The sequence below is a fragment of the Podarcis bocagei genome, assembly GCF_964188305.1.
Source record: "Podarcis bocagei genome assembly, chromosome: 9".
Taxonomy (NCBI): Eukaryota; Metazoa; Chordata; class Lepidosauria; order Squamata; family Lacertidae; genus Podarcis; species Podarcis bocagei.
In genome coordinates, this window is record NC_138134.1 from 24221278 (window position 1) to 24247194 (window position 25917).

Here is a 25917-nt window from a genome sequence, read left to right on the forward strand (position 1 = left end):
TTCAGACCCCCATGAGCATATATGTGAAATAAAAGATTGCCCCAATGTGCATCACTTTAAACTTTCTTCCCTTGAATTGCGTTTTCGGTTTTACCACCTACAGAAGACTGTAGTCTGAGACCTTTGAATTACTGTAGAATGGGAAATTTTACTAAAGGATGAAGTCTCATACCATATAATGGAAAGTGGGATGTTGGAAGCAAATTTAGACGTGCATGGGCTTCTGACAAACTAAAGTATTTGAAATTTTAGGAATGCAAAGCACAGAGCAGTTTTGTTGTGATAGCCTGTGTAATTAACAGCAAAACCAACAGTTCACTGGCAGCTTAAAGACTACAAAACTATTGTGGCACGAGTGACTGTGTGAAGTTGAACTGGCTTTGTCAAATGTGCTTTTTTGTGTGTGTTTTCTGATCCATGAAAGGTTCTGCCAGGATTCTGTGTTAATTCCTTATTTAAACAACAGACTAGCACAATTTACTACTCTGGGGAAAAACTACAGGAGAAAGCAGGGATTTCTTCATTTTTATGAATTTTCTATGCAATTAAGTTTGTTAATCTGGCCAATAATTTCACTGTTTATCTGGCAGCAGGTGTGTGTGTGTTTGATTTTGGATCATTGGCTACTAGCTTTTCATTGCTGTCAACCAAGAGTCGCTTTACTTCTGAGCATCTTTTACCAGCTGTGCAAAAGCTGGGACTGTTCCTGGATCAAGAGAACTTGACCACAGCAGTTCAAGCATTGGTGACCTAAAGATTTGATGAATGCAATGCACCCTATGTGGGGCTCCCCTTGCTTCAGAGATCTGCACTCATTGCAAATCTGTTCCTGGGCCAAGTTCAGCTATTGGTATATAATTCCCCTAACAGCTTGGGACCAATTGACTGGCAGGATCGCCTTACATCATACGTGCCCACTTAATGGTTTTGATGTGTGGACCCAGCACTGTTACAAATGCCACATAATACTTGTTCCGCACTTAATAATAAATTATTATTATTATTAGAAATCATCCTTTTAGTGTAGTAGCACCTATATTCGCTGCTCCCTGGCTATTGACACCAGGGAGATAGCTTCACTGCATTCTTTTTGGCATGTTCTTTAAATGTTTTTCTTGTTTTCAACTGTTTGCTATTTGCAACGCTAATGTTTCTAGTAAACTGCTTAGAGAGGTTTGCAACTTTTTTTTTAACAAGCATGTTTACCTTTTGGGGGGGATTAAACCAACCTGTTTCACTGCAGGGACGCTGCTGTTCATCTGTGTTCTGCTGGTATCTTGCATTTCTTCCTGCTTGTAAAATCTCTCTAGAAGCATCCTTCGGCTCTTGATTACAGTATGCATGCTGTCAGACACACCTTGCGACTGGATTGTTAAGTTATCAGAAACACTTTTCTTAAACTGAATGGGTGAGGGGTCTATAAAAGGGGGGAAAGCAATTTAAGAGATTAGTGACAATTTGAATTGAAGAGATTAACTCATTTGAATCTAGCATGCGTCAATAGTCAAGTCATGAGGACCAATGGAATGATGTATTTGTTAAACTTGCTAGTGTGTGAACAGTAACATTTATTTATCACAATTGTATCCTGCCATTCCTCAAAGGAGCTCATAGAGGTAGGTACATGGGATACTTTTGTAAGTGAGATCTTCAAAGTGCCTGGCAGCCAGCCATAGCCCTTCAATTCCCTTCTCCTTAGTTATGTTTCTTCCCCCCACTGGCCAGAAATCTGTGGCCATGAACATGCTCAGTTCTGTTGGGGTTATGTTTGTTTGTTTGTTAATAAAAATATATTTTGTACTTCTGCAAACTTTGGGATTTTATGTTGGTATGCCGTTGTCTTTTTGAGTTTGCTTGTTAATGAGTTAGTTGCATCATTGATGTAAATCACTGCTGCTTATATAGCTTCACGGCTGTGTTTGCATGTAACGCTAAATCATGGTTTTTCATGCTATGTGCATGAGTGCCAATGCAGGAATGATGTGGGCTGATTTGGATAGGGTTGCATGTGATTACAATTCAGCCTCATGAATCCATAGCTATGTTTGTCAGGTAGCTTACCTGCACGCACAATAGCATCCCTTGCAACCTGTACACACAAAAGGCAGATTTCTTTATCCATCCTTTTTTCTATCCAGATGTTTGTTCTCTTCAGGTTTAGTGTGCCCAAAGCACTTGACACAGATGAAAATGAATGCATTAGAGATGTATTCTCTTGTGAATTTGTGTCATCAATCTACCCTTCAAAATAGTGTAACAATGCAAATAAATTCTTACCATCCTGAGAGGCTTTTCTTTTGACGCTCAGTGGGGCTGTGTCTGTGGTAACTTCTGCAGCTGTCTCTTTAAAAAGACAAGAAGTGTTCTGTGACAAAATGTTAAGAAAGATGGAGCCTAATAATAAATACATAGCTAAAGTGTTAGCTCGAAGAAGACAACTTGAAGCCCTAAGGAAGAAGCAGGCTGGGACATCAGTTTTTATTAGTATAATGGCAAAATGAATACCATTCTTATTTATATGTTGGTCCAAGTTCAAAAAGTAGCCAGACAGATTCTCAGTGTAAAGTGAGGTGGGTCTCTCTTCCCACAAGTTTTTTCTTAATATGCCAGTGAACTTGAGGGCCTGAATCTTTTCCATCTATGCAGAAAACCTGGAGTAGGGAAGGTGGATCTCTCACTTTGTGCTCCAGTCTGCTAATGCTGAACCACAACCATGTGCCTAAACTCCAGCTTCACTTCTTTGTAACTTTATTCTTACAAAGAATGGGCTGGTTCAGACAGACACAATACCCCTGGATAATGTAATCACAGCGAACCCAGGCACTGGAGTTAGTGCTAATCTGACTTCCATCTTAACCCAAGATCTGAGTAAAGTGGTGAGCAAGATTAATTCAGCCTTGTATTTACCAGCTTATCTGGTAGCTACAGGCAATAAGTAATTCCATTCCATGAGTGGGTTGATTGAGAAAGAACAGATATCTGCATTTCTCTTTCCCAATTCCATTTGGTTTCCATGCTGGGCGTGGAGAAAGGGAAGCCTGTCCCTCTGATCTACTCTTCCTCTGCCAGCTGCTTAGTAAAATGATTAATGGTCTGTTTGTAGGCTATATAACCATGCTCTCATTCTTCTGTATTGGTCATTGAACTACAACTTACTGTCACCTTCCTGTAATATTAACTTGTATGAGGCATATAATATTCAAATGAACTTTTACACATTGCTGCTTTAGTTAGTTATGTCCTCGGTGTCTTCCCCTAAAATTAGTTTTAACAGTTTTGCAGATATGCTTACCTGAGGGCTGGCTTCTCAAAATGCAGTCGATTTCATCGTAAAACCTCATCCTCTTTCTTGCATTGCCAACCTGGTCGTTTTCTTTCTGCAACGCACGATACTCATATTTTAAGTTTTTGTACTTTGTGCGGCACTGCTTCCAGTCTCTGTCTATTCCAACCTTCATTAGCCTTCTGGCAATCTCCTCAAATATTTCTTTATTCCTTGTTGCTCCTTCAAGCATTTGCTGTATCTCCTCATCGGACCAAATATTTATCAGAGCTTTGACTTCATTGTCACACCAGTGCTTTCCTGCTCCTGTGTCATTAATCGTAATAACTCTAAAGTGATTCTGTGCTTCGTTTAAGGACATTTGATGGTCTGAAAGTTCAAAATAAAACAAATAACCGATAATAGATTAATATTCAGAAACTAAAACAATCACAACTTTATTTTTTCTTTTTAAAGCAGAGGTAAAGTACCTGTGGTCCTTCAGATACTGGACTACAGCTCCCATTATCCCTAACCATTGGGGCTGATGGGAGTTGGAGTCCAACTGCATTTAGAGAGCCACAGGTTCTCTACCCTTGTTTTAAAGCAGTGTTTCCCAAACTTGGGACTCCAGCTGTTTTTGAACTACAATTCCCATCATCCCTGACCGCTTGTCTTGCTAGCTTGGGATGATGGGAGTTGGAGTCCAAAAACAGCTGGAGACCCACATTTGGGAAACACTTTAAAGGTAACAGAAAATGTTCTGAATTAGATCCACCATGTATCAACGTGGGAAAGATCCAAATGGGAAGAGTAAACTGGCTTTCTGAGTGTGCTGTAGAATGTTGTATCTTGTTTGGCATACTGTATTACTTTGGCACAGAAATATTTCTGTATTGAACAGGGTGCTTCTGACTTTGGCTATCCATATGTGAGAGGGGCATAGAAGGCTGGAGTGCATTTTGATGGTGAACCAATTGTCCAACCATAGCATATGGCCAGATTTTCAGAATCCAAGCATCCACCTTAACATGGTTCCTTAGAGCTGGTTCACACAGGAGAAACTGGGAAGAATTAAGAGGATGTGCAGCCACAGCTATAAGTACCACTTCTCTTGCTCATGGACGTACTCTACTTTGTAGGGGTGGGGAACCCCAAAAGAATCAAAGCTTGTATCCAAGGCTGCCAGTACAACCCTAGCCATGTTTACTCAAAAGTAAATCTCACTTTGTTCAGTGGGGTTTACTCTCCACATGTGTGTTAAGTATTGTAACTTTCCAGTTATTCAGCAGCAATTAAGCTTTGTTAAGTTGAGCGAGACTTAAGTCTCAGGGAAGTGTGTCTAGAACTGTGGTCTTCGTGTCTCAGAAACCTCCTTCAGACATGTAATATAATGTAACGGGGGGACGGAATCAAATGTGACTTTATAGATATTCCCTAATCATGATAATGACTAGAGTTGAGTGTGCTTCAGGGCAGCAACAGAACTATAAACTGCCCAGGAATCTAGAATCCTGTTTGAAAAAAAATCAGCTTCTGCATTGGGAAACATGCATGTTAACACTGAATGTTGCAACAATTTTGTTTGTTACGAATGTACAATACTGAGAACTAGGAATGTGCAGAGGCATAAGACTAGGGACCAGAATCCATGAAGGAGGGTCTTGACAGCCTCCTCCTCCCGCTGCCCCTCAACCCAAAGCAAAAGACCAGTCACTTACCTGCCCCTGTTATCTGTTTACACATTGAAAACCCAGGTGCATCCTCTGAGGTTGTACTGATAGAATCATCATCTATTTTAAAAAAGACAATTTTTTTTAAAAAAATGAAGCATAGTTTCTGTTATTGGGCCTTTCTCATCAATCTGCATCTAGAATTGCAGTCAGTAGCGTAGCGTGGGTTGTCAGCACCCGGGGCAAGGCAAGTAATTTGCGCCCCCTAACGCGTGGATTTGCGCCCCCTAACCTGTGGATTTGCGCCCCCTAACCCCCAGATGTTGCGCCCGGTGCGGCCGGCCCCCCCTGCACCCCCCACGCTACGCCACTGATTGCAGTTAAAACAGCAATAATCAAAATAAAATTTGAAGCTGTGTTTCCCACACTTCTACATTAATATTCTTGAGCAGGATGAGCAGTTTCAGAAAAAGACAGGAATGGTAAGCCTGCCTCCTTTCAATTCTCTCCATAACTTTCCCCACCTTCTTTTCAAAATGTTGACCTGAACATGCAAAGTTTGTAGGTACTATCGTATGTAGGCACAATCTGTTATTTCAAAAATAATTTATCCACCTTGCAGCCTTTGGCAAATAGCATCATAAGCTAGACAGAGGGCTGCCAAGTGGCCCAGCTGTAGGCCTGGCATCCTACAAAAGGCTGCATTGCAAAAAGCCAGTGAGGTTCCTATAACTGGGCAGAGCCGCAATAATGTCCACAACAGTTGTGCGTGAGTGGAGCTATAGCCTGGACTGTCATGGTCAGGCTTAATTTGTAGCTCCATGGCAGCCTTCACTCTTCCTTTGCATCCCTTTCACTTGTAATATTAAAAAATTATAATAATAATAATACCCTGCCCATGTGGCTTTGTTGTCTTGTAACAAAATTTCATATTTCATTTGGTAAACAGCTGCTTTCTTAAAAATCACAAACTATTACCATTACTAATCTGGTCTGAATCTAACCTAAGAGTTTTGTGCAGCCCAATCCAATCTATGCATGCTTACTGGGAAACAACTCCTACTGGATTCAACTGGATCTCCTCTCCGTTCAGTGCAGCCTTAAACAGATACCTTGTCTTACCCTTTTAGAGGGTCATTATTTTCCAAATTCGCCTACATTTCTGATCTGATTATAACAAGCTCTGTTCTTATGCTCTTGGTATGATACAGTGTCTGCTTGATTTCAGTATAGATGTCCAAAAGGGTTTCTGGCACACGAGGTATGGTTTGTCCCTTAGGAGGAGAAATCTGTCTTTCAAGTTGAGCTACTCAAGTGTAGGATACTTCAAAGCACCAGAGTCCAATTAGTTGCCTTGGCTAAAACATTCAAAAAGCCTCTGAATGGTGTCTTGATGACTTTTTGTTTGAAGCTTCTACTGCTCAGAGTAGCTGAATATAAAAAAACAACAACACACCAGTATTTGGGGGAAGGCGAGAAAACCCACTTTTCATTCAACTCACATCTGAGTTCACATTAATCTGTCTGAATAGAAACATCTTATTTTCGTCTACTCCCAAGTACACAGGAACTGTGGAAACAACTGGGGGGTTCCTTTCATGAGCAGAATGACACTGTTAATGTATAAAGTAAATGAAAATATTGTTTCCCTGTTAAAACTATCCCAAACAAAACGATATTGGCTGTGAGTCCTGAAAGACCTGCTCCCTGCCTTGCAGGCCTTATCCCCACCTGGCCTGGGAGGGCAGGGCAGGGCAGAGCCCTGACTGACTCCAGTCACAAAAGCTGAGGCTGCTCAATGGACTTGGGGGGGGGGGTTGTTTAGAGTGCGTGTGTGTTGCTGTTTTTAATATTAATATGTTTCCCCTTCCGCCACTTGCCAGAATTTCAAATGCAAACATTGCAATTTGGGACAAAACATGTAAATTGTGTAACATTTACATAAGCCTTTTAGATTGCATAACCAAATTCAGATGCTTTTGGCATATGATATATGCAGCTTCAGTTATACTGCTTCACAACTCAGGACAGAGGATGGCATGCACAGAAATAGTCACAAGTTGGACGTTACAGGGAGAAGCCAAGTTACAGGGAACCAGGCAGAAGGCCTTCTCGGTAGTGGAATGCCCTCCCATCAGATGTCAAAGAAATAAACAACTACAGTGGTACCTCGGGTTAAGTACTTAATTCGTTCCGGAGGTCCGTTCTTAACCTGAAACTGTTCTTAACCTGAAGCACCACTTTAGCTAATGGGGCCTCCTGCTGCTGCCGCGCCACCAGAGCACGATTTCTGTTCTCATCCTGAAGCAAAGTTCTTAACCCAAGGTACTTTTTCAGGGTTAGCGGAGTCTGTAACCTGAAGCGTATGTAACCTGAAGCATATGTAACCTGAGGTACCACAGTATATGACATTTAGATGACATGTGAAGGCAGCCCTGTTTAGGAAAGTTTTTAATGACTGATGTTTTATTGTATTTTTAATCACCTGTTGGAAGCCGCCCAGAGTGGCTGGGGAAACCCAGCCAGATGAGTGGGGTAGAAATAATAATAATAATAATAATAATAATAATAATAATAATAATAATAATAATAATAATTTATTATTATTATTATGGATTTGTTCATATAATCACCCAGGCATGGACAGTACTTTCAATTTTGTTCTAGATTGCACCATGTGTATGTAAGGTGGACATGCATGCAACTTTACAGTCCTCCATAATCCTTCCTAAAGTGGCTTGGGAAGTGTTTAAAACAGCAGTTTGTACTTGTGACGGACAGCTTGTTCGCTACGCGTTGGGTGTAATCTGGGCCTGTATTAATTAAGTCTCGTGGCCACTCAGCACAGAAGCATTCAAGAACCAGGGATCCATCTATTTGGGAGCCTCAGATCTCTGCTACCTCATTTCCCACTTCATTTTGGTGCAAGGGGAGAAGAGGCCTCTGTTGTAATGTGGGAAGGGGCTTGGGGCTCTTGCCTGTGTGGAGAGATATGTGAGTTCCAAATATCTCGGTCCTCTCACAGATTTTGCTCCACGCTCTCTTCATATGGCACAGTAGAAGTGGCACTTATTTTCCCGCACTTGCAGTTCCCAGGCCTTGCTGCATAATGCGCATAATACCACGCTCTCCAAGTCAAGACCATTAGAGATCATGTTGGCAAATATATGGTCCTGATCACCCCTTTTCTGAAAATAATTGTAGATGCAATTGTGGGCCACTTATAGGGGAGGACTGCAAAGAGGAAGAGCTTAAAATATTTCCCACCTTAGGGAAGGCTTTCTCCATGAAATGCTTTTGGTTTCAGGACCAAGCTGGTGGGAGGTATGACAGACTGCACCAGGGGAAGGCATTTGCAGAAAAGAATTGGTGAAGCCTGCTGACTCTCCTTTGCAAATCCTTCGGCCCAGCCTACATGTTTGCACTATGAATGAAGTACAGGTCTGGTAAGATTTTGTTTAGCCTTCAGTTTTAGAGCCCAGAACCGGGTGAGGGGGGGATGCTTGGCTTGTTCTGAAGTACTCAGTAGTTACCCTTTTTTTGAACTACTACTTATGCTTTCTTTGGGCAAAGGAATTTGTGTGCTGCTGATTTCATGCAGCTAATTTCCTCAAATGGAGTGTACATGTCCAAAACAGAGCAGGCATTTTGCAGAAAGGGAATCAGTTCACATGATACTTTATCATTTGCATTACTACTGTGTGGAATATTTCATTGCACTCATGTGATGTGATTCTGTCTTTCAACTTGCACAGATGTTGTGTTCCCTCTATGGAAGCAAGGCTGCACTGAGTCCAATGTTTCCTTCGCTGAGATATTTTAATGTGGTATTTCACCATAGCATTTATGTGATCTGTACACATTGCTTATTGGTTGTCCCTAAAAACACCAAATTTGTCTTTACGGTCCTTTCACCCTACATCACTTCCTGTATTTAAGGGGTCGAGAGACAATAAGTATAGATAGCAGAATGCCGTATTGTAGACCCCTAATCCAGCATGCATTTGTGTGCATGTTTGTGTGGAAGTAAAGTTGATGGCATGTACAGGCGTCCTCCCATTCATGTGCAATTGACTCGTTTGTGACTGCATATACCTGCGGTGCCAATAAATAAATAAATACCATAAGTACCAGGAAATGGGAGAGAGCTGGAGAGTCCTTGTGGCTCACTAAGAGACCCTCCCCAGAGCTCAAAGAGGATTTCAGTGAAGGCAAAGGAATCCCCAAAGAGCCCTGAGAGCTACCCAGCCTCTCTACCTAACAGTTGAAGCTCGGGGTAGCACAACTACCACTGTTCATGTGACCTCCAGCTGGTCCCAGAGCTTCAACTCTGGTTCTCCACTTAAGCGGTTTTCGCCTATGTGCGTGGAGGCCCAGCACGTAACTGTACAGTGGTACCTCGGGTTACGAACTTAATTTGTTCCGGAGGTCCATTCTTAACCCAAATCCGTTCTTAACCTGAGGCGCGCTTTCACTAATGGGGCCTCCCGCTGTCCGCCGCGCCGTGATTTCCGTTCTCACCCTGGGGAAAAGTTCGCAACCTGAGGCACCACTTCTGGGTTACCAAAGTTTGTAACCCAAAGAGTTTGTAACCTGAGGTACCTCTGACTCCTTTAGTAAGTGTGCTTGGGGTTGAAGATTAAGGTGTCTTGCATGACCATATTTAAGGTCTCTCAGTCTTGATTTCCCATGGAAGTTCACTTCAGGAATTCCCTGAGGTCATGAACAAAATTGTCACAGAGAGCTAAGACTTGGAAATAGTCTTGATCATAGGTGTGAAGTCTGTGAACGCCCATTCTTTGTTCCTTTAGCCCAGGAGTGGCTCACCATTTTTGTCCCAAGGGCTGCATTTGCTCTTAATCAGTGCTCTCAGAGTCACATGGCTGAAGTGGGTGTGGCCCACTGTAAACCAGGATTACTGGTTCGCACATCATGCTAAGCCAAGATTTTTTGAAACTGAAAGAAAACTCAGCAGAAATCCTCTTCCTGACAATTTGGAATGAGATTTGCTGAGGTTCATCCACATACCGCTGAACCACAGTTTAGTGTTGCATGAGAAGCACACTGAGTTATACATATAAAAAAGCTAAATGGTTAAAGCTAACTATCTTTTAAAAGTAAAACCTCTGTACTGGAATGAGGATGGAAGAGTTTACAAATTCACGTGGCAAATGGTTGACTTACCTACGTCAATCGGCTCTTGCTTTATGTGTGTGAGCTCTGTACCTTCGGGAGTACTGTGGATGGAATCGTCGTCTTCCGGGATTTCTGTGCAAATTCAAAGTAAACTTTAGAAATGTATTTACTGATTATTATTGGGTCCAAGATAGCATATGAGATTTCTAGGTACTTTTGTATAGCACCTTAGACATAACCTTTCCACGTGGGACTAATGCCTGCATGTGATGGGGTCCCAATATGGCCTAAGTGCGCATTTACCCTTTCAGCATCAGCATGCAGTCAGTGTGTCAGACTGGAGACCGGAAGACCTAGGGTTGTCTCCGATGTAGCCTGTCCAGTTCTCACTCATGGCTCACCTGCAGGTAGTGGACAGCACACAGGTATGGGATATATACACAGAGTTTCTAGTTTCCTTAATAGTTTGGTGTCAAGGTGGGAGGGGAGGGGGGAACTTGGTTTTGTGATGATGACATATCGGGATCTAGCAAAGAAGTGTTGGAAACTAAGATACATAAGCTAATTGCCAAATAGCACCTTAAACCCGGGTTACGGTTGTCACAACGAAATGTCTAGGTGCCACCCCCCCATTATGTTTATTGTTGTTATTGTTGCTGTCATTATTTGTTTATTTTCTATGCTACTTTAAAAAACAACAACCTCATAGCCGTTTATAACACATTAAAACATCAAATAAACAATCCAGAATAAAAAAATTTCAAGCTTCAAGGAGAATACTTCAGATCCTTCTCTAAGTGACAAATTGCTTTCCCTATATTTATGTACCTGCTTAATTTATATAGCTGCCCCATAGCAGAAGTACTCTAGGAAGCCAGGGTGGTGTAGTGGATAGAGTGTTGGACTAGGACCTGGGAGAACAGGGTTCAAATCCCCACTCAGTCATGAAACTCACTGAGTGACCTTGGGCCAGTCGCAACATCTTAACATCATAGGGTCGTTGTAGGGATTAACTGAGGAGGGGGGTGAACCATATACTCCTTGGAGAAAAAGGTGGGATATAAATGCCATAAATAAGCTCTTCTGCTTCCCTGCTTAAGGAAGTTGGAGGAGCCAGCCCGGTGGAGATGTCTGTCACCAACCTGGTATCCAGAGATCTCCACTTGTTAGCTATTGAACCCACGCCAGTCGTGAAATGCACCTGGCTAATTTCTAACACTGCCACACAAAGGTGTTGTGCGTAAAAAGGCCTGGTTTGCATGCCATGCTGAGCCAAACCATGATTTCACTCATGGCCATGTAGCAGCAGGAGGACCAGGTGAGGAATGCAGTAGCCTCATGCTCACAGCTTTGTGCTAAGCAAAACTGATCGTCGAAATGGTTGTGTCCCCAGAATTACATTAATTTAGTAAATGGACCAGTGTGTTATTATACCTTCTCTTTCATTTCTGGGGGGAAACTGTCCACCAAATGAATTGTGAAAATCATTTTATTGACTGCCAGGGGTGTCAACTTGAATAAAATATTGGGCAGGGGGCAGGTAAGCCCCGTCCCACAAAAAAATTGATCACCTGACATAGGACATACACATCATTTGAATGGCAGTGCCCATAAACTTCGGGGTGTAGTCCTCTCAATTATTTTATTGAGGGGAACCGAAGACCCCTTGGCCCCTTGGAGTTGGCTCCTATGTTGACTGCAACAGGTTGGAGTCACCATCAGAAAAAACACAGTATTCTTCCAATATTGTAGCGCTATACTCCTGCATCTTTTGATAGCACTAATGACACTGAGAATTCTCTAATAAGATAATTAATTGTAGGAAGACATTTTGGCAGCGCAATCGCAGTTATTCCAAATTGTTTGCCTCTTTCTCTATGCTGTGGGCGTTTCATCACAGCGAAGTGGGTGGAATGCTGACCTTTAATGTAATTGGTTTCTGGCTGTTTGATGATGCTCCCCTTGTGATAGATAGGATGCGACGGATCATTTTGTCAGTTACGTCAGCAGAGGCTGACCCAGCAAAGAGGTAAATGTCCAAGGCTGTGCAGAGGGGTCAGTGACTGCGTTATCTAACTCCAAGCCATGGTCTCGGCCTGTTAGATAATGCTGTCAAACATTGAGCAAGAAAAGATCACCGGCAGCCATAGCGTTTCACTAAAGGAAATGACTCAAATCCTTTTCTAAATAAGACCTTTGATAAATAATTGCTGAATTTGGTATCTGTTTAAAAGGCATTGCTTAAATTGGTTTCTTACCTACTCACTGACAGCATGGGATTTCTGAAATTGTAGCCAAGTTTTGCTGTCATCAGTTAAAGTTCCTTCACACAGAGCAAACAGGCAAGCCCATAGTTTTTTCTCTTGCATTAGAAGAGTGGGACAATTATACAGATTTATAGGTTGTTATGGTAAAGTAATTTGGCACCCTCTGCTGGTGCCAGCATGAGGCTGTTTAAGTAAACTATGTGTAGTAACTATGTTTTTTCTTTTCTTTTGGAGAAGTATCTCAGAAATCTGCTGTGTGTGTAGGAAAATTTGAAATGCAACCAGGTTTTGAGGGACAGGAGACATATTGTACTCTCCAACATACACACTCAAGGGCCTTCTGTAGCCTCTTAACTCATCTTTGGTGTAGGTCAGGCACTGACTGGCAATTATTGGTCAAATACGAACTAAAGAGATATAATAAACAGTAGCATTCTATTGAGTGCTCATTGCCAGCTAGGATTCATGATCTTAAGAGTAGTAAATAAAATTTAGGGTTGATATGCCTATTGCATGCATTCTGATTGTGTGCACACACATTGTCTGGTATCTCTCTCCTCACCCCTCCCCAGGTGGCTTCAAAGTTTTACATCTCTACCCTGGGCAGAATTATAAACAGTGTGGGGAAGGGGGAGTGAGAGTGGGGATGCAAACTCAATTTGGACATGATACAAAAGGCAACCTGTGACTGTCTAAAAGGTACTGTTTAGAACCATAGGAGAACATCTAATGATTTTGGCCACATTCAAAGGTAATGAAAAGCCTGTCTTACCATGATTTACTGTGACTGAGCAGTGTGAGATGCAGCCAGCCTAGTTGCTCTCACTTTGCCCTTGCCCTGACATGAGTGGGAGATACAAGGAAGCCACATTTAAAGCATGTCTTGTTTTGGCATCTGAGCCGGTGATCCTGGTGTTGCAAACAAGCCAGGATCGTAAGCCATCCGGAAACCTTGATTTAAGCCTAGTGAGCCAAACCAGGGATCCAGGTTCAGAGAGCCTAACAAGCCATGTGTAATTTCAGCTTCATGGTTTGTTCACACAGGGGATGAGCAAAGTGTTAAGCGATCAGGCTGCATGCATGAGCATGATGCTCATTAACAATAAAGCAAGATAAGCCAACAAACCTGGCTTATCGTTTCAGGCAACCTTTGCATGCAAAAGATTGCCCTTTAGGTTATTCCTCACTTGACCTCCATAAAGTCTTTGTTTCTGCTATGGACAAAGTATCCCCATCAGGATAGCTAAGAATGAGACTCTTATCCTCAAGGTTGTGGGTTCAAACCCCATGTTGGGCAAAAAGATTCCTGCATTGCAGAGGGGTTGGACTAGATGCCTCTAGTGGTCCCTTCCGGCCCTACAATTCTATGATTCTATCGGATGGGATTTGTACAAGTCTCCTCCTTGCCCACCTTTATTGTTGGCCATTGAATAAGCTTGGGCTTGGCTCACAGTTTTAAATTGTCACCTAACATACATCCTCACATTTAACCTTCTGTTGTTGTTTAGTAGATTGTAATTGAATGCTGCTCACCTAAGTCAGTAACTTCTTCTTTTATGTCTTCCTTCACATGTGTGGTAATGGGCTCTTCCAAATCTCCATTTAGATAATTAGTTCTTTCTACTGCGCTGTGGAGCACTAGACGCACAAAAGAGATAGTTATGCAAAAGCTGACATCCTACTGCAGTTATATTTTACTTGTATTTTAATCGAGGGATTCACAAACAGTATCTCTGTGTTTACCTGGGTCTTTCACTTTCCTTGTGTCTGTGAGCTGCAGATCTCCTGACATACTACTAACAGAATCTTCCGCACCTGTGTCTCCATGTAATTCTGAGTGAAACGTTACAGGTTATGACATTAGGTTGTGAAATTATTATAAGGAGTCTTACTGCAGTTATTCTAAGGAAACAGTTTTTTTTAATAAATAAAAAACAGTAAGATGCTTAGGCATTTTCTAGATGGCCCCCCAGAAAATCAAAAGCAAGTTATCCAATTTTATGTAGCACCAACCATGTGGCTTAATTCTGCAAAGTAACTTAAGCAAAACCAGGACTCTTGTCCGTAAGGTCCTTGCAACCTACATTTAAATGAATTAGATACACCGGAGTGAGGAAAAGAATGATAGAAGCAAAGATAACAAGGGATGGGACTTTCTATTAGACAAACTTCTATTGTTCCCCTTCTAGTCCCTGCCAGCTTAATACTACGTAAAGTGTAACTATTTATCTCTACTTTGGCCTCCAAGCCATTCTGATAAATAAGGTTTTGTCTCTCAGTTGAATCATATGTTCTTGCAAATGTATTACGTGGAGGTCAGGAAGCACAGAACTGTAGCTAACTATTTATACTATAAATACTTGTGTTTTTCATTGCCTTATCAGTACATTGTAAATGTGTTTCCAGCAAATGACCTCTGGCATCTCCATTTTTAAAAAGGGAATTAAAGGTATTTAAATATTCCCAGGTGCTTCACACACTCAACATCCTCCACGCATAGAGTTTTTGTCAGAAAAACCAATTGGCTGGCTGCATTCATGTCAGTGAGCCACAAGTTACTCAGGAGTGGGTGGCGAGGAAATGGGGGCACAATATAGTTTGGTAGCAGTGGCCCAAGGCTCCACCCCCACCCCAACGATACCTGTGTTTCCATACAATCCACTAGAGACCATTTTAAGAGTACAAATTCTACCTTATCACCATATCATTGCACTTTCTGACATTTGGAGTTATCATAAACAGTAGTTTTGTATTTCTATTCAGATTTTGTAATGGAATATCCTCTTTATGGCACACAGCAAACCTCATCACAGTTCACATTCCTTCTTAGATTTTGCACTTACGGTTTTGTTTGGTTGTCTTCTTTGACCTTTTAATTATTATTTTTAATTTATTTGTACTTTGAATTAAACAGACATTTGTAAACAGATTTTTATATATAAACCTTCATATGTATATATATTTACTAGTGCAAAACTGATAAAACTAATTTTGATGGCTTAGAATTCTTACCTCTGAAATTCTTTTCTGTTTTAGTTTCTACCCATTCTACAGGCTTCTCGCTGTCATCATTATCCGACCTGCTTGTTTTATCTGCATTGCTGTGGCCCAGAATAGCATCCAGCTCTCTGAAAAACTTCATACTTTTGCTCGTGTTGCCTGAATATTGGGCATTTTTTACACTCTTATATTCATGCTTTAGATTTTTATATTTTGTCCTGCACTGCTTCCAGTCCCTGTCGATTCCAAATTTTTGGAGTCTAGCAGCAACATGTTCAAATATTCTTTTGTTTCTCACCGTTCCCTCAAGTTGTTGCTGGATGCTTTTATCTGACCAGACACGTATTAGAGCTCTAACTTCATTAATAGTCCAATGTTTTCCTCCTTCATTTGCTACAGATGGAATGTATGGCAGGCTTCTGGTCGCATCTAGTATTGGGGTTGGGTTACCTGCATCAGGCAGAATAGGGGAGAGACTCAGATATGTGTTACCTGCATTGAGTGGGATGGGGTCAGGATAAGGTAAAATAAAGGGTGGGAGGAGAGAGAGAGAAAAAAAAGGTTTTGGTGAACTTTTTAATTCCTGTGCACATTTAGGCTACAGTCTTTATACCCACTTACCTGGGAGTAAGGCTCAGTGAGTTTTATTTCTGGGCACTGTTAAAAAAATAAATTCAAGGTAGAAAACAAATTGATTCAGCATATAACAGGGTTTCCCAAACTTGGCTGTCCAGCTGTTGTTGGACTACAGCTCCCATCATCCCTAGCTAGCAGGACCAGTCGTTAGGTATGATGGGAACTGTAGTCCAAAAACAGCAGGACAGCAAAGTTTGGAAAACTGTCACATATAAGTTCTCTGATTTAACAAAAGCCAACATTACATACATTATCAGAGCAAAGCCGTACTGACTGCAGAAACAGAATCTGAGATAATGGCGCAGACCCTCCAAGCGTCCCTATTTTCCAGGGATGTCCCTGATTTAGAGAAGCCGTCCCGGTTTCTGATTTGATCCCGGAATGTCCCGCATTTCCTTAGGATGTCCCTACTTTCACTGGAGAAATGTTGGCGGGTATGGAGTTATCCAACCTCCGAGCCATCTGAAGGTAATCCTTTATAGGGAAGTTTTATTATGTTTTTATATACGTTGGAAGCTGCCCCGAGTGCTGGGGCAACCCAATAAGATGTGTGGGATATAAATAGTAAAATTATCAATATGGGATGGGACGTCCCTATTTTCAACAGGGAAATGTTGGAGGGTATGATGGCACCAGATTATCAGTGGTGCTCTCATTCTTCTGTGGGGCTCATGGTTTTAGAACTGTGTATAATATAAAGTGTGAAAGATCAGTGCAGCTTTGAAATCAGTGGTAAAAATCAGTACCATTTTGAAAGATTCAGTGCACTACCCTAATTCAAAATGATGTCTAGTTGTATCCAAACATAGGTGAAGACCTGCTCCTTCACTTCAGGAACATAATTCAAAATTTGGTTAAGATATCTTATGAGATGTCCAAATGCATAGCGAGCAAACATCTTTCCAAAACATTTTAAGTAGAACTTAGTGTGATGCTAAGGCAATCATTCTGGCAGCAGAAGGGTATGCTGTGGAAAGTTCTCCCCTGAAATCCATTATAGGGGTTCCTCCAACCCTATGGAACAGATTTGAGGAGTGGGTGTGTGGCATATGTGGGGAGGGAGGGGAGAAGTCTCACTGCACAAGCAGAAATTATTGTTCTAACAAGGACTTGTTAGTGGAATACCACCCACAGTACATAAGAAATAAATTTACTCCTATTGTTTGATATGCACCTGAAAGCACCATTCATAGTCTGATTCCTATCTCAGAGTTTGTTCCAAAAACACGCTAGACTGACTTCTTCTGCTTCAACAGAAGCCTTCTACCAGATGGCTCTTGAAAAGCCCTGGAAAAGTCAGAAAACCTTTGCAGCAGCACTCTTAAGAGGTTTTTTCCCTGAAACAATGAAAAATAGACACACACACACACCCCTTATGCTTGCGCACACAGAAGCACTTTCACACTCACACATAGTCCTCTCTGGATCTCAGCTGATGAAACAGAAGAGTTTGACAATTTTATTTCATAGCCTTATATCAGTGTCCATGAACTGCATGTTGAGTTGAGTTTCTACTTCCTCTGCCTTTGATGCACACAACCATGCTCTTGTTTCCAATCAAGAACCGAATTGCTGCATAAAATAAATAATTTTGTTTTCTTGTATTTTATGTAGACGTTAAAGCAAACACCACAGAAACTGTGCAATAAGAAACCATCCCTGAATACTCTAGCCTTTCCAACATATTTGTTCTGTCCCTCTGACACAATAATATTCCATTCTGAACGAGTATAAGAAACAGAGAGTTTGCTGTCTCTCGTTTGCCATCCTTTGTTACCTAGTTGAATGGGCCTGCAGTGGGACATAAAAAGTAGTGGGTTTGCAGGAGAATCTTCCTCCTCTTCCAGTGTAACTGCAACTTCACCTGGGATGGGGGGGGGAGAGAAAAAAGAATTGTCAGACATAGGAAAGGCATCAAATACCATATATTGTTGTATGAATTATGAGTTGCTATAGATATTTCTAATGCGAACTTCCTATTGAAGCCACAACATAGTACCTTGAATATATTAATTTCAAATAATATTTACAGCAAATCTTACCCTAACATATCACAGCATTTTAAAATGTAAAAATGAAAGAAGAAGAGGCAGAAATAAAGGGTCATTAGATAATGATAGATAGATGATAGATAGATGATAGATAGATAGATAGATAGATAGATATAGCTAGATGATAGATAGATAGATAGATAGATAGATAGATAGATAGATACAGTGGTGCCTCGCAAGACAAAATTAATCCGTTCCATGAGTCTCTTCGTCTTGTGGTTTTTTCGTCTTGCGAAGCACGGCTATTAACGGCTTAGCGGCTATTAACGGCTTAGCGGCTTTAAGAAAAAGGAAACAAACTCGCAAGAACTCGCAAGACATTTTGTCTTGCGAAGCAAGCCCATAGGGAAATTCGTCTTGCGGAACGACTCAAAAAACGGAAAACTCTTTCGTCTTGCGCGTTTTTCGTCTTGCGAGGCATTCGTCTTGCGAGGTACCACTGTAGATAGATAGATATAGATAGATAGTGTGGTTATAATCCAAAGAATCTTGAGCAGAACTTTACTCCTGAGATGGGGCCTTTCCACCTTCTTCTGTCTCCCCAGGGAATAAGGAGACCCCCTCGGATTTGTGGAAGATGTGACTGATCCACTTATCCAAGTGTTAGATCCAAGCCAGTATTTTCTACATATCAATTTGATGATGTTGGCCAAGAAAGGACAGGATCATACAATCTTCATCTAATGAAAGGCTATTTAGAATCTGCATTTTTATGTTGGGAAGTGATTATAGGACTGAATCTGGAGTGGTGGTGCTATTAGTAGCAGCAGCAGCAGCAGTGGTTGTTGTTGCTATTGTATAGTTATTTATACAGTGGTGCCCCGCAAGGCGAATGCCCCGCAAGACGGAAAACTCGCTAGACAAAAGAGTTTTCCGTTTTGGAGGTGCTTCGCAAAACGAATTTCCTATGGGCTTGCTTCGCAAGACGACAATGTCTTGCGAGTTCCTGCTGGTTTTTTCCCCCTTTCCCCCCCTTTTTCTAAGCCGCTAAGCCGCTTATCAGCTGATCCGATCAGCAGATAAGCCGCTAATCCGCTAATCCGTCAATGGGCTTGCTTCGCAAGACGAAAAAACCGCTAGACGAAGAGAATCACAGAACGGATTCTTTTCATCTTGCGAGGCACCACTGTACTCTGCCTTTTTCCCTGACCCGGACTCAAGACGGCTTACAGATAAAATAAGAACGGCTAAAACATTTTTTTAACTTTTTAAAAATATTTGTTTTTTAATACGCATGCAGTTACGGGACATTGATTTCTGTGGTACGAGAAGCGCATGTAAGCGAAGCAAGTTGTATCACGTTTTAAAAGGAAATAAAAACTACAGCACAATTCATTGTTAGCCAAGACTGATACTCTTACTTCCCATGTACTGGTACTTCAGTAATGAAAAAGCTAGAAGAAAGATCTAGTCTTCTATTTTCCCCACAATATTTATGCATTACAATAAATTTATTAAATATGAAAGTAATAATTTAAATGTTCCAATATGTTCTAATCCACGTAGCATTAAACTATGGCTCAGTGTTGTGTGTGAATGCAGCCCCGTGTTTATTTGGCTGCTCACTTCCTACATGCAACATGTAGGAAATTACAATGTATGAAGAGACTAAAATAGAAAGCAACCTGATGGCTGGTTTTCAAAGATAACTGGCCATGTTCAACTAAATTGTGGTAGCAGAAGCCAAGATGACAGGAATTTCCCCTTGTTTCCCTTCCCCACTTGCACCCTGTGCTGTATGAGAAATCTTTGTGTTGACAGAATCTTAGCCTTAGCGCTATGTGGAGTACAACAACCCACTGCATTTTGACTAGACTGTGGGACTTAAAATGGGGGAGGCAGCAAGCTGATTAATTGATTTAGAACAGTCACCATATCTCAGAGTAACCTCCCTAACAAGACTGTTGTGCCAATAAAATGGAAAGGGGTCATCCATGCAAGTTGTCCATAGCTTCCTAGAGGGTCAGTGGGAAAATATTATTTATTGTTATTATATATTATTGGATAAAAAGGATATATCAATAAGTTGGTGAGCATTTAATTCCTATTTATTTTCCATTAAATCTCTGTGAATATGATCTATAGTCATAATCCTTTTAGAGTGCGGGGAGGCCAGTGTTTTCGTCATTATCATCACAAAATAATGTTTCGTACAGTGATTAAAATGTGCCTGTGAAAGCAGAACAGGAAGATGTTGGTGCTGTATTTCATGCTAGAACAAACAAACAAACAAAAAGAAGATAAGAGTTAGCTAGGACAGATGCTTATTGTCCATATTTATTATCGTTGTTTATGTATTTTCAGTGGACGTTGGCTTTCTTTGGGGTGGGCAATTATTGCGTTACACATGCCCCCCTTGCAAAATGTAAGATTATTTAAAATTTGTTTTTTAAAGTCATTGTAGTGAGTTTGTCCTTTTTGCATTTAATTTAAATATGTGTTGCAGAGCATTTGGGGGGCGTTTCTGGCCCTTACTGCTATCAGTGATTGGACTTAAAAAGATAAGATAGTGCTTTAAAATACACGCCCTAGCTAAAGTCTGCTGCTCAGACGTCAGAATTCCAGGAGACTGAAAACACCCCGATATGCCTAAAACTGGCTATCTGTCTCTTTCTCAGTCTAAACTGCAGTCTTCTCACACAGACACCTGAATTATCTGATTATTAGTTGGGAGGGAGGTCTGCCCCCCCAATCTTTTCCTATTCCAAACATTCAAGAGCAATTGTCTAACTATTTAGTTTCCACGGCAACGTATCTCTTGTTATTTACATAACAAAGGATGTGCCTGGCCAGACCTGGCCAGCAGGTTTGACCAACTTTAAGCATTAAAACAGGAGAGGCCCATTAACCCTCTCCTGTAGAACCTCCAGTCTCTCAACTACATACAAATTTCCTTTTTTTATATATAATAAACATACTTTCATATTGCAGATTGTATTTGCAACGTTTGGCCTTTCCAATTTTAATTCTCTGATTTTAAGGGACAAGCAAAATATATCACATATCATCATACAGGCCTCTGGAAAACATATAATATTAAGCTGCCGCAATGCATATTACTTACTGCTATTATTTAAAGCGTTTTAAGCCGCTTTTTAGAGCTACAAGCTCCGAAATGGACATGTAGAGGAGCGAGAGACATGGAACAAATATTCACAGCTGAACAAGTTAATAGGAGGAGCTATTCCGAAGACTACAGCTATTTTTATTATCACTGTGAAAAGGAAAGAGACTCTCATATATATATTATCCAAAGGAATATTCATTAACTGCTACTTCAAAAAGGGACATCATCTTTCCATCACTACAAATATGTGTCTTTCGACCTTGGCCCTTTTGTTTTCATTCCACCTGAGCATAAATGCATCTCTGCAGCATTTTAAATTCTATTACAATAGCACAGCTCGTTCCACAATTATTATTTCCCTTTGGTATGAGCTAGATAGCTGCAAAAAATGTATATGTTATTATATGAACAGTGACAGATAAATCCCAATTAAAAAGCAATAGAAGTTTGGAAGCCCCTTGCTCTGAGGTTTTTGCTTTCCTTTACAGCAAAGGCCTCATGAGTCTAGCTAGCTCCAGCAGCTGGTTTAACTACCATCAGGCTTATGTATTTATAGAAAAGCTGGTGAGCAGAACCGCCCTCCCCGCCCCCCTTTCACACATACATACACACAGATAAGGAGAGAGTGCATTAAGTCAGTTTGTTCTTCCAACTGTGCCATCTGTGGTGCAAAGTGGGGACTGAACCCTAGCAGCCTCTTAATTTATTTCAGGTAAAGATAATACAGAAACGATTTTCATATTATTATTTTTTTTACCTTCATTGTTCTCCCTGGTGGCATTTATGATGTCATTTGCTGAACACCTGCCGTTCTCTTCCTCTGTTAACTGTGTGACAGGTTCATGTTGCAATATGGCATCCAATTCGTGGAAAAACTTCATGGTCTTTGTAGCATCTCCTGAGTTGTGGGCATATTTAACTGTCCTATATTCATATTTCAGGTTTTTATACTTTGCACGACATTGTTTCCAGTCTCTGCAGATCCCCAGCTCCTGTAGCCTTTTAGCAATGTAAATAAATATTCCTTTATTCCTTAGTGTTCCATGGAGTTGCTTTCTGATGTTTTTTTCTGACCAGACGCTTAACAAGGCTTTAACCTCCTCCTCAGTCCAGTGCCTTCCTGCTCCACTCTCCATGTTGAAAGTGACCTGGAAATGATTCACTATTTCTAGCCAAGATTTTGTTTCCTAGGAAACCAGACGGCTGGTTGTCAGTAAGCTCCACAGAGATGAAAGGATCTAGTTTTACTGGCTCAAGCTGCCTGAGGGGAGTAACTTGAGAAACTGCCAAATAAGCAGGTTCCGTATTAGAGGCAGGAAAATAAAGCAGCTCAGGCACAAATGATTACAAAGTATGTTAATAATTGGCACTCAGAATAAGCTGCTTTCTGCTTGACAAAATGCATTCTTTAACCCTTGTTGTGCGCAGTGCTTTAAAATGAAAATTGAGACTCTAAATATATGCCTCAAACCAGTGGCGTAGCGTGGAGGGTGCAGGGGGGGGCTGGCCGCACCGGGCGCAACATCTGGGGGTTAGGGTTAGGGGGCGCAAATCCACTGGTTAGGGGGCACAAATCCACGGGTTAGGGGGCGAAAATTACTTGCCTTGCCCCGGGTGCTGACAACCCACGCTACGCCACTGCCTCAAACTGAATTGCAATAGCTTTGGACCCTCGTGCTGTAATACTTACTAGCAAGTAAGTGCCTTTGATTTCAAAGTATGTTCAAGTCTATTAGGATCGCTGCCATAAACCTGTGATTCACAATTTGGCATGTTTATATGTACAGTGGATTGATCTAGTCTAACTGCAAATTTAGCAGTTTAAGTAAATTCTGTATCCACATGTTTAGGCATTTTGTAATTTGTAGCAAACAGAATGGTTGTAGTTTATATTTTGAAGATTTAAAGGTACGGTGGTATCTCGGGTTACATATGCTTCAGGTTACATACGCTTCAGGTTACAGACTGTGCTCACCCAGAAATAGTACCTTGGGTTAAGAACTTTGCTTCAGGATGAGAACAGAAATCGTGCTCCAGCGGCGCAGCAGCAGCAGGAGGCCCCATTAACTAAAGCGGTGCTTCAGGTTAAGAACAGTTTCAGGTTAAGAACGGACCTCCGGAACGAATTAAGTACTTAATCTGAGGTATCACTGAATTGGTAATAATTTCATGTGGGTGACATTTATTTGAGTTTACCAACAATGCACAAAAATGAGCAACCAAAAAAAAAGAACAAATTAGTCTCGGAAAAACTATATTAGACTTTTTTATTGTCCAGAAAAGTAGATTTCTCTTTTCCAAATAAAAGCTTTGGTTTTTCTCAAAAATAACAAAATAAAAATACATATTGTATTGAATTCAGACTTAGTCACACTTAGAGTTGACCCATTAAAATCAGTGGAACTTAAGCTGATCATGACTAACCTGAGTTTCATGAATTTCCACAGACCTGCTCTAGCTATGGTTATGCCTATCCAGCCCATAAATGTTGGTTGTATATAATTAAAACTACTTTAAACAGCTCTTCATTTTATTTTTATACATTCCTGTCACCATTGCTCCATGTAGATACAGTATTTTGCAGTTTGTTTTCTCCCACTTAATTGTCAACATGCACACGCGAGCAATTTAAAAGATGCTTCAATACCTGTAGAATTATGAATTGTCTCGATTTTGCTTCCCCATCGCTTGGCGCCCTGTGTAGGGGAACCGCTCACTGCCTTAGGATTCCATGCCCCCTTAAGATTCTTTGTGCTTTCGCGAACCTGGCACTGTGCGTTTGTGATGGGTGAAAGCGTTTCCTGTTGGGTTGTACATAAGTCCAGAAAGAGAGTGACCTGCTTCAGGCTATACCTTGAAGAGTGGGGTAATAGATGAAGACAGGAATCGTTGCCTAAATGGTCTTCTTAGAATATTTAACATGGTGTCCCTACCTGGGATGGGGAGTTTGGACCGTGTTCCAGGGAGCAAAACATCTTGAGTCAGCACTGGTAAAGAAGGGGATGCCATGTTGTCAGACAGTGAAAATGTCAATGAATGTAGGCTATTATTATTAATTATTATTATTAATTTTATTTATTTATACATACATACATACATACATACATACATACCCTGTCCATCTGGCTATGCCTCCCCAGCCACTCTGTGTGGCTTCCAACATAATATTAAAAACACAATAAAACACCAAACATTAAAAACTTTCCTAAACAGGGCTGCCTTCAGATGTCTTCCAAAAGTAAGATACAGGTAGTTTCCTTGACATCTGGTGGGAGGGCATTCCACAGGGCGGGTGCCACTACCGAGAAGGCCCTCTGTTTGGTTCCCACAATTCTTTTATGGAAGCCAGGTGCTTTCAATGTTTGGTGGATTTGGCAGCCTTTATGGCCTCGGTAAATGACCAACTGACTGAGCTACAACAGGGGTGGGGAAACTCGAGTCCCAATATTGGTTGGGCTCCAGTTCCGACCGGCAGCAGCCAGTGTGACCAGTGGCCAGGGATGATAGGAGCTATAGTCTAGGGTTGCCATATTTCAAACAGTGAAAATCTGGACAGAAATTTTATGGATAATTGGCAAAAAACAACATTGCCAACATGAGCTGCCATGTGTACAGATTTTACTGGACATTTTGCAGATTTTCTGCCCAGACGCCACTGCCGACTGCAGTGTTCAGGATATATCTGGGAAATTTTCAGGCGTATGGCAACCCTACTATAGTCATGTAACATCTGGAGTCATGTAACATCTGAGCTACAGTTTGAAGAGAGAAGATTTTTACTTTACTTTTTTTGAGAGTCCAAGGGCTGTCTAAAATGAGGGACCACTGCCTATGGTATGTTCCGCTCTCACATCTGGCAAACAGGTTTGGCAGGGTGTTCTTGTTGTCTCAAAATCCTGCAGAACCTTCCCAGAAGGGAAGACTAGGACTACAAATGTGGGTACACCTTGGGAAGTAAAACCTTCACAGCCATGGGCATAGCCAGGAGGGGCAGCTGTCCCCCCCATCAATAAAAATCAACAAAAATACATATCTAACTGAGGTTCTGCACCCCCCCCCCAACAAAAGGCCTACCCTGCCTAACAAAACTCCTGGCTACGCCTATGTTCACAGCCCTGCAATTCCTTTTTAGAAATGCCACTACACTTCTTCATCCTTAGAAAAGCACAATACAGTGCAGTGCAATACAGACAGGAAAGTGTATTAGTGTCAGCAGAAACAAATACAAAACAAAAGCATATTACGTATCCGCTATCACACTGAACTTGTTTGTAAGATTTTGTGTTTCTTTGTGTCTACACCCTAATACTGTACTTCCTTTCTTGAACCAGAGCCTTGTACCCGGATTTGGTGGTTGATGAGGGAAGGTGAAATTCAGGAGGATGGGGTTTCTCTTGCCGTAGGATTTTCCCCCCTTTAAGGTTATCTGTTTGCATACAAATATGTTCTCTAGGCATTTTGATACTTCCATATTGTGTATGGGTGGTGCTGCTTTTGCTACATACAAATCCACACTTGGGTAATGTGAATATATAAATGCCATTTTGGCGCCATCATCTGCTTTTGCTTTTCTCCTAGAGGCCAAGAGAGCGCTGGGATTGTGACAAGCGATGGCGAGTCAGCCCATTCATTCAAACTACACAAGGTAAACTGGGAAGCTTGTTTACTGTTTATATAGTTAAGAGAAGGTGTGGCTTTTGCATGGAGAAACTTTCCGTTTAAGACTCTGAGATGTTAAAAATAATGCTGAGAAGCTGAAAAACCATTCACTGCATATATACCTGAGGTAAACCTTGCAGAAGCTGCATAGCTGAACAAGGTTTTG

The 25917-nt window shown here is 41.3% G+C and overlaps 2 protein-coding genes across 3 annotated transcripts in view; one reads left to right on the forward strand and one right to left on the reverse strand.

Annotated features, from left to right (window-relative positions):
* PPAT (phosphoribosyl pyrophosphate amidotransferase) overlaps positions 1-25917 on the forward strand; it is a 46224-nt gene that overhangs the window by 5497 nt on the left and 14810 nt on the right. The window contains exon 2 of the mRNA XM_081208915.1: positions 25671-25737. Within this exon, the coding sequence (XP_081065041.1) occupies positions 25671-25737 (67 nt within the window). The remainder of the gene's footprint in view (positions 1-25670; positions 25738-25917) is intronic.
* Positions 980-22557, reverse strand: LOC308595035 (uncharacterized protein). 2 transcript variants are annotated; one of them, XM_081208884.1, is made up of 10 exons: positions 21850-22557; positions 17752-17838; positions 15351-15788; positions 14082-14171; positions 13872-13976; positions 10120-10203; positions 4984-5055; positions 3293-3652; positions 2278-2343; positions 980-1417 (listed from the first exon to the last, which is right to left on the reverse strand). In XM_081208884.1, the coding sequence occupies exons 1-10, from the start codon at positions 22226-22228 to the stop codon at positions 1203-1205; spliced, it is 1896 nt and encodes a 631-aa protein (XP_081065010.1). In that variant the 5' UTR covers positions 22229-22557; the 3' UTR covers positions 980-1202. The 2 variants fall into 2 exon arrangements, with proteins under 2 accessions (XP_081065010.1, XP_081065009.1); XM_081208883.1 differs by having other exon boundaries at positions 982-1417; positions 15351-15830.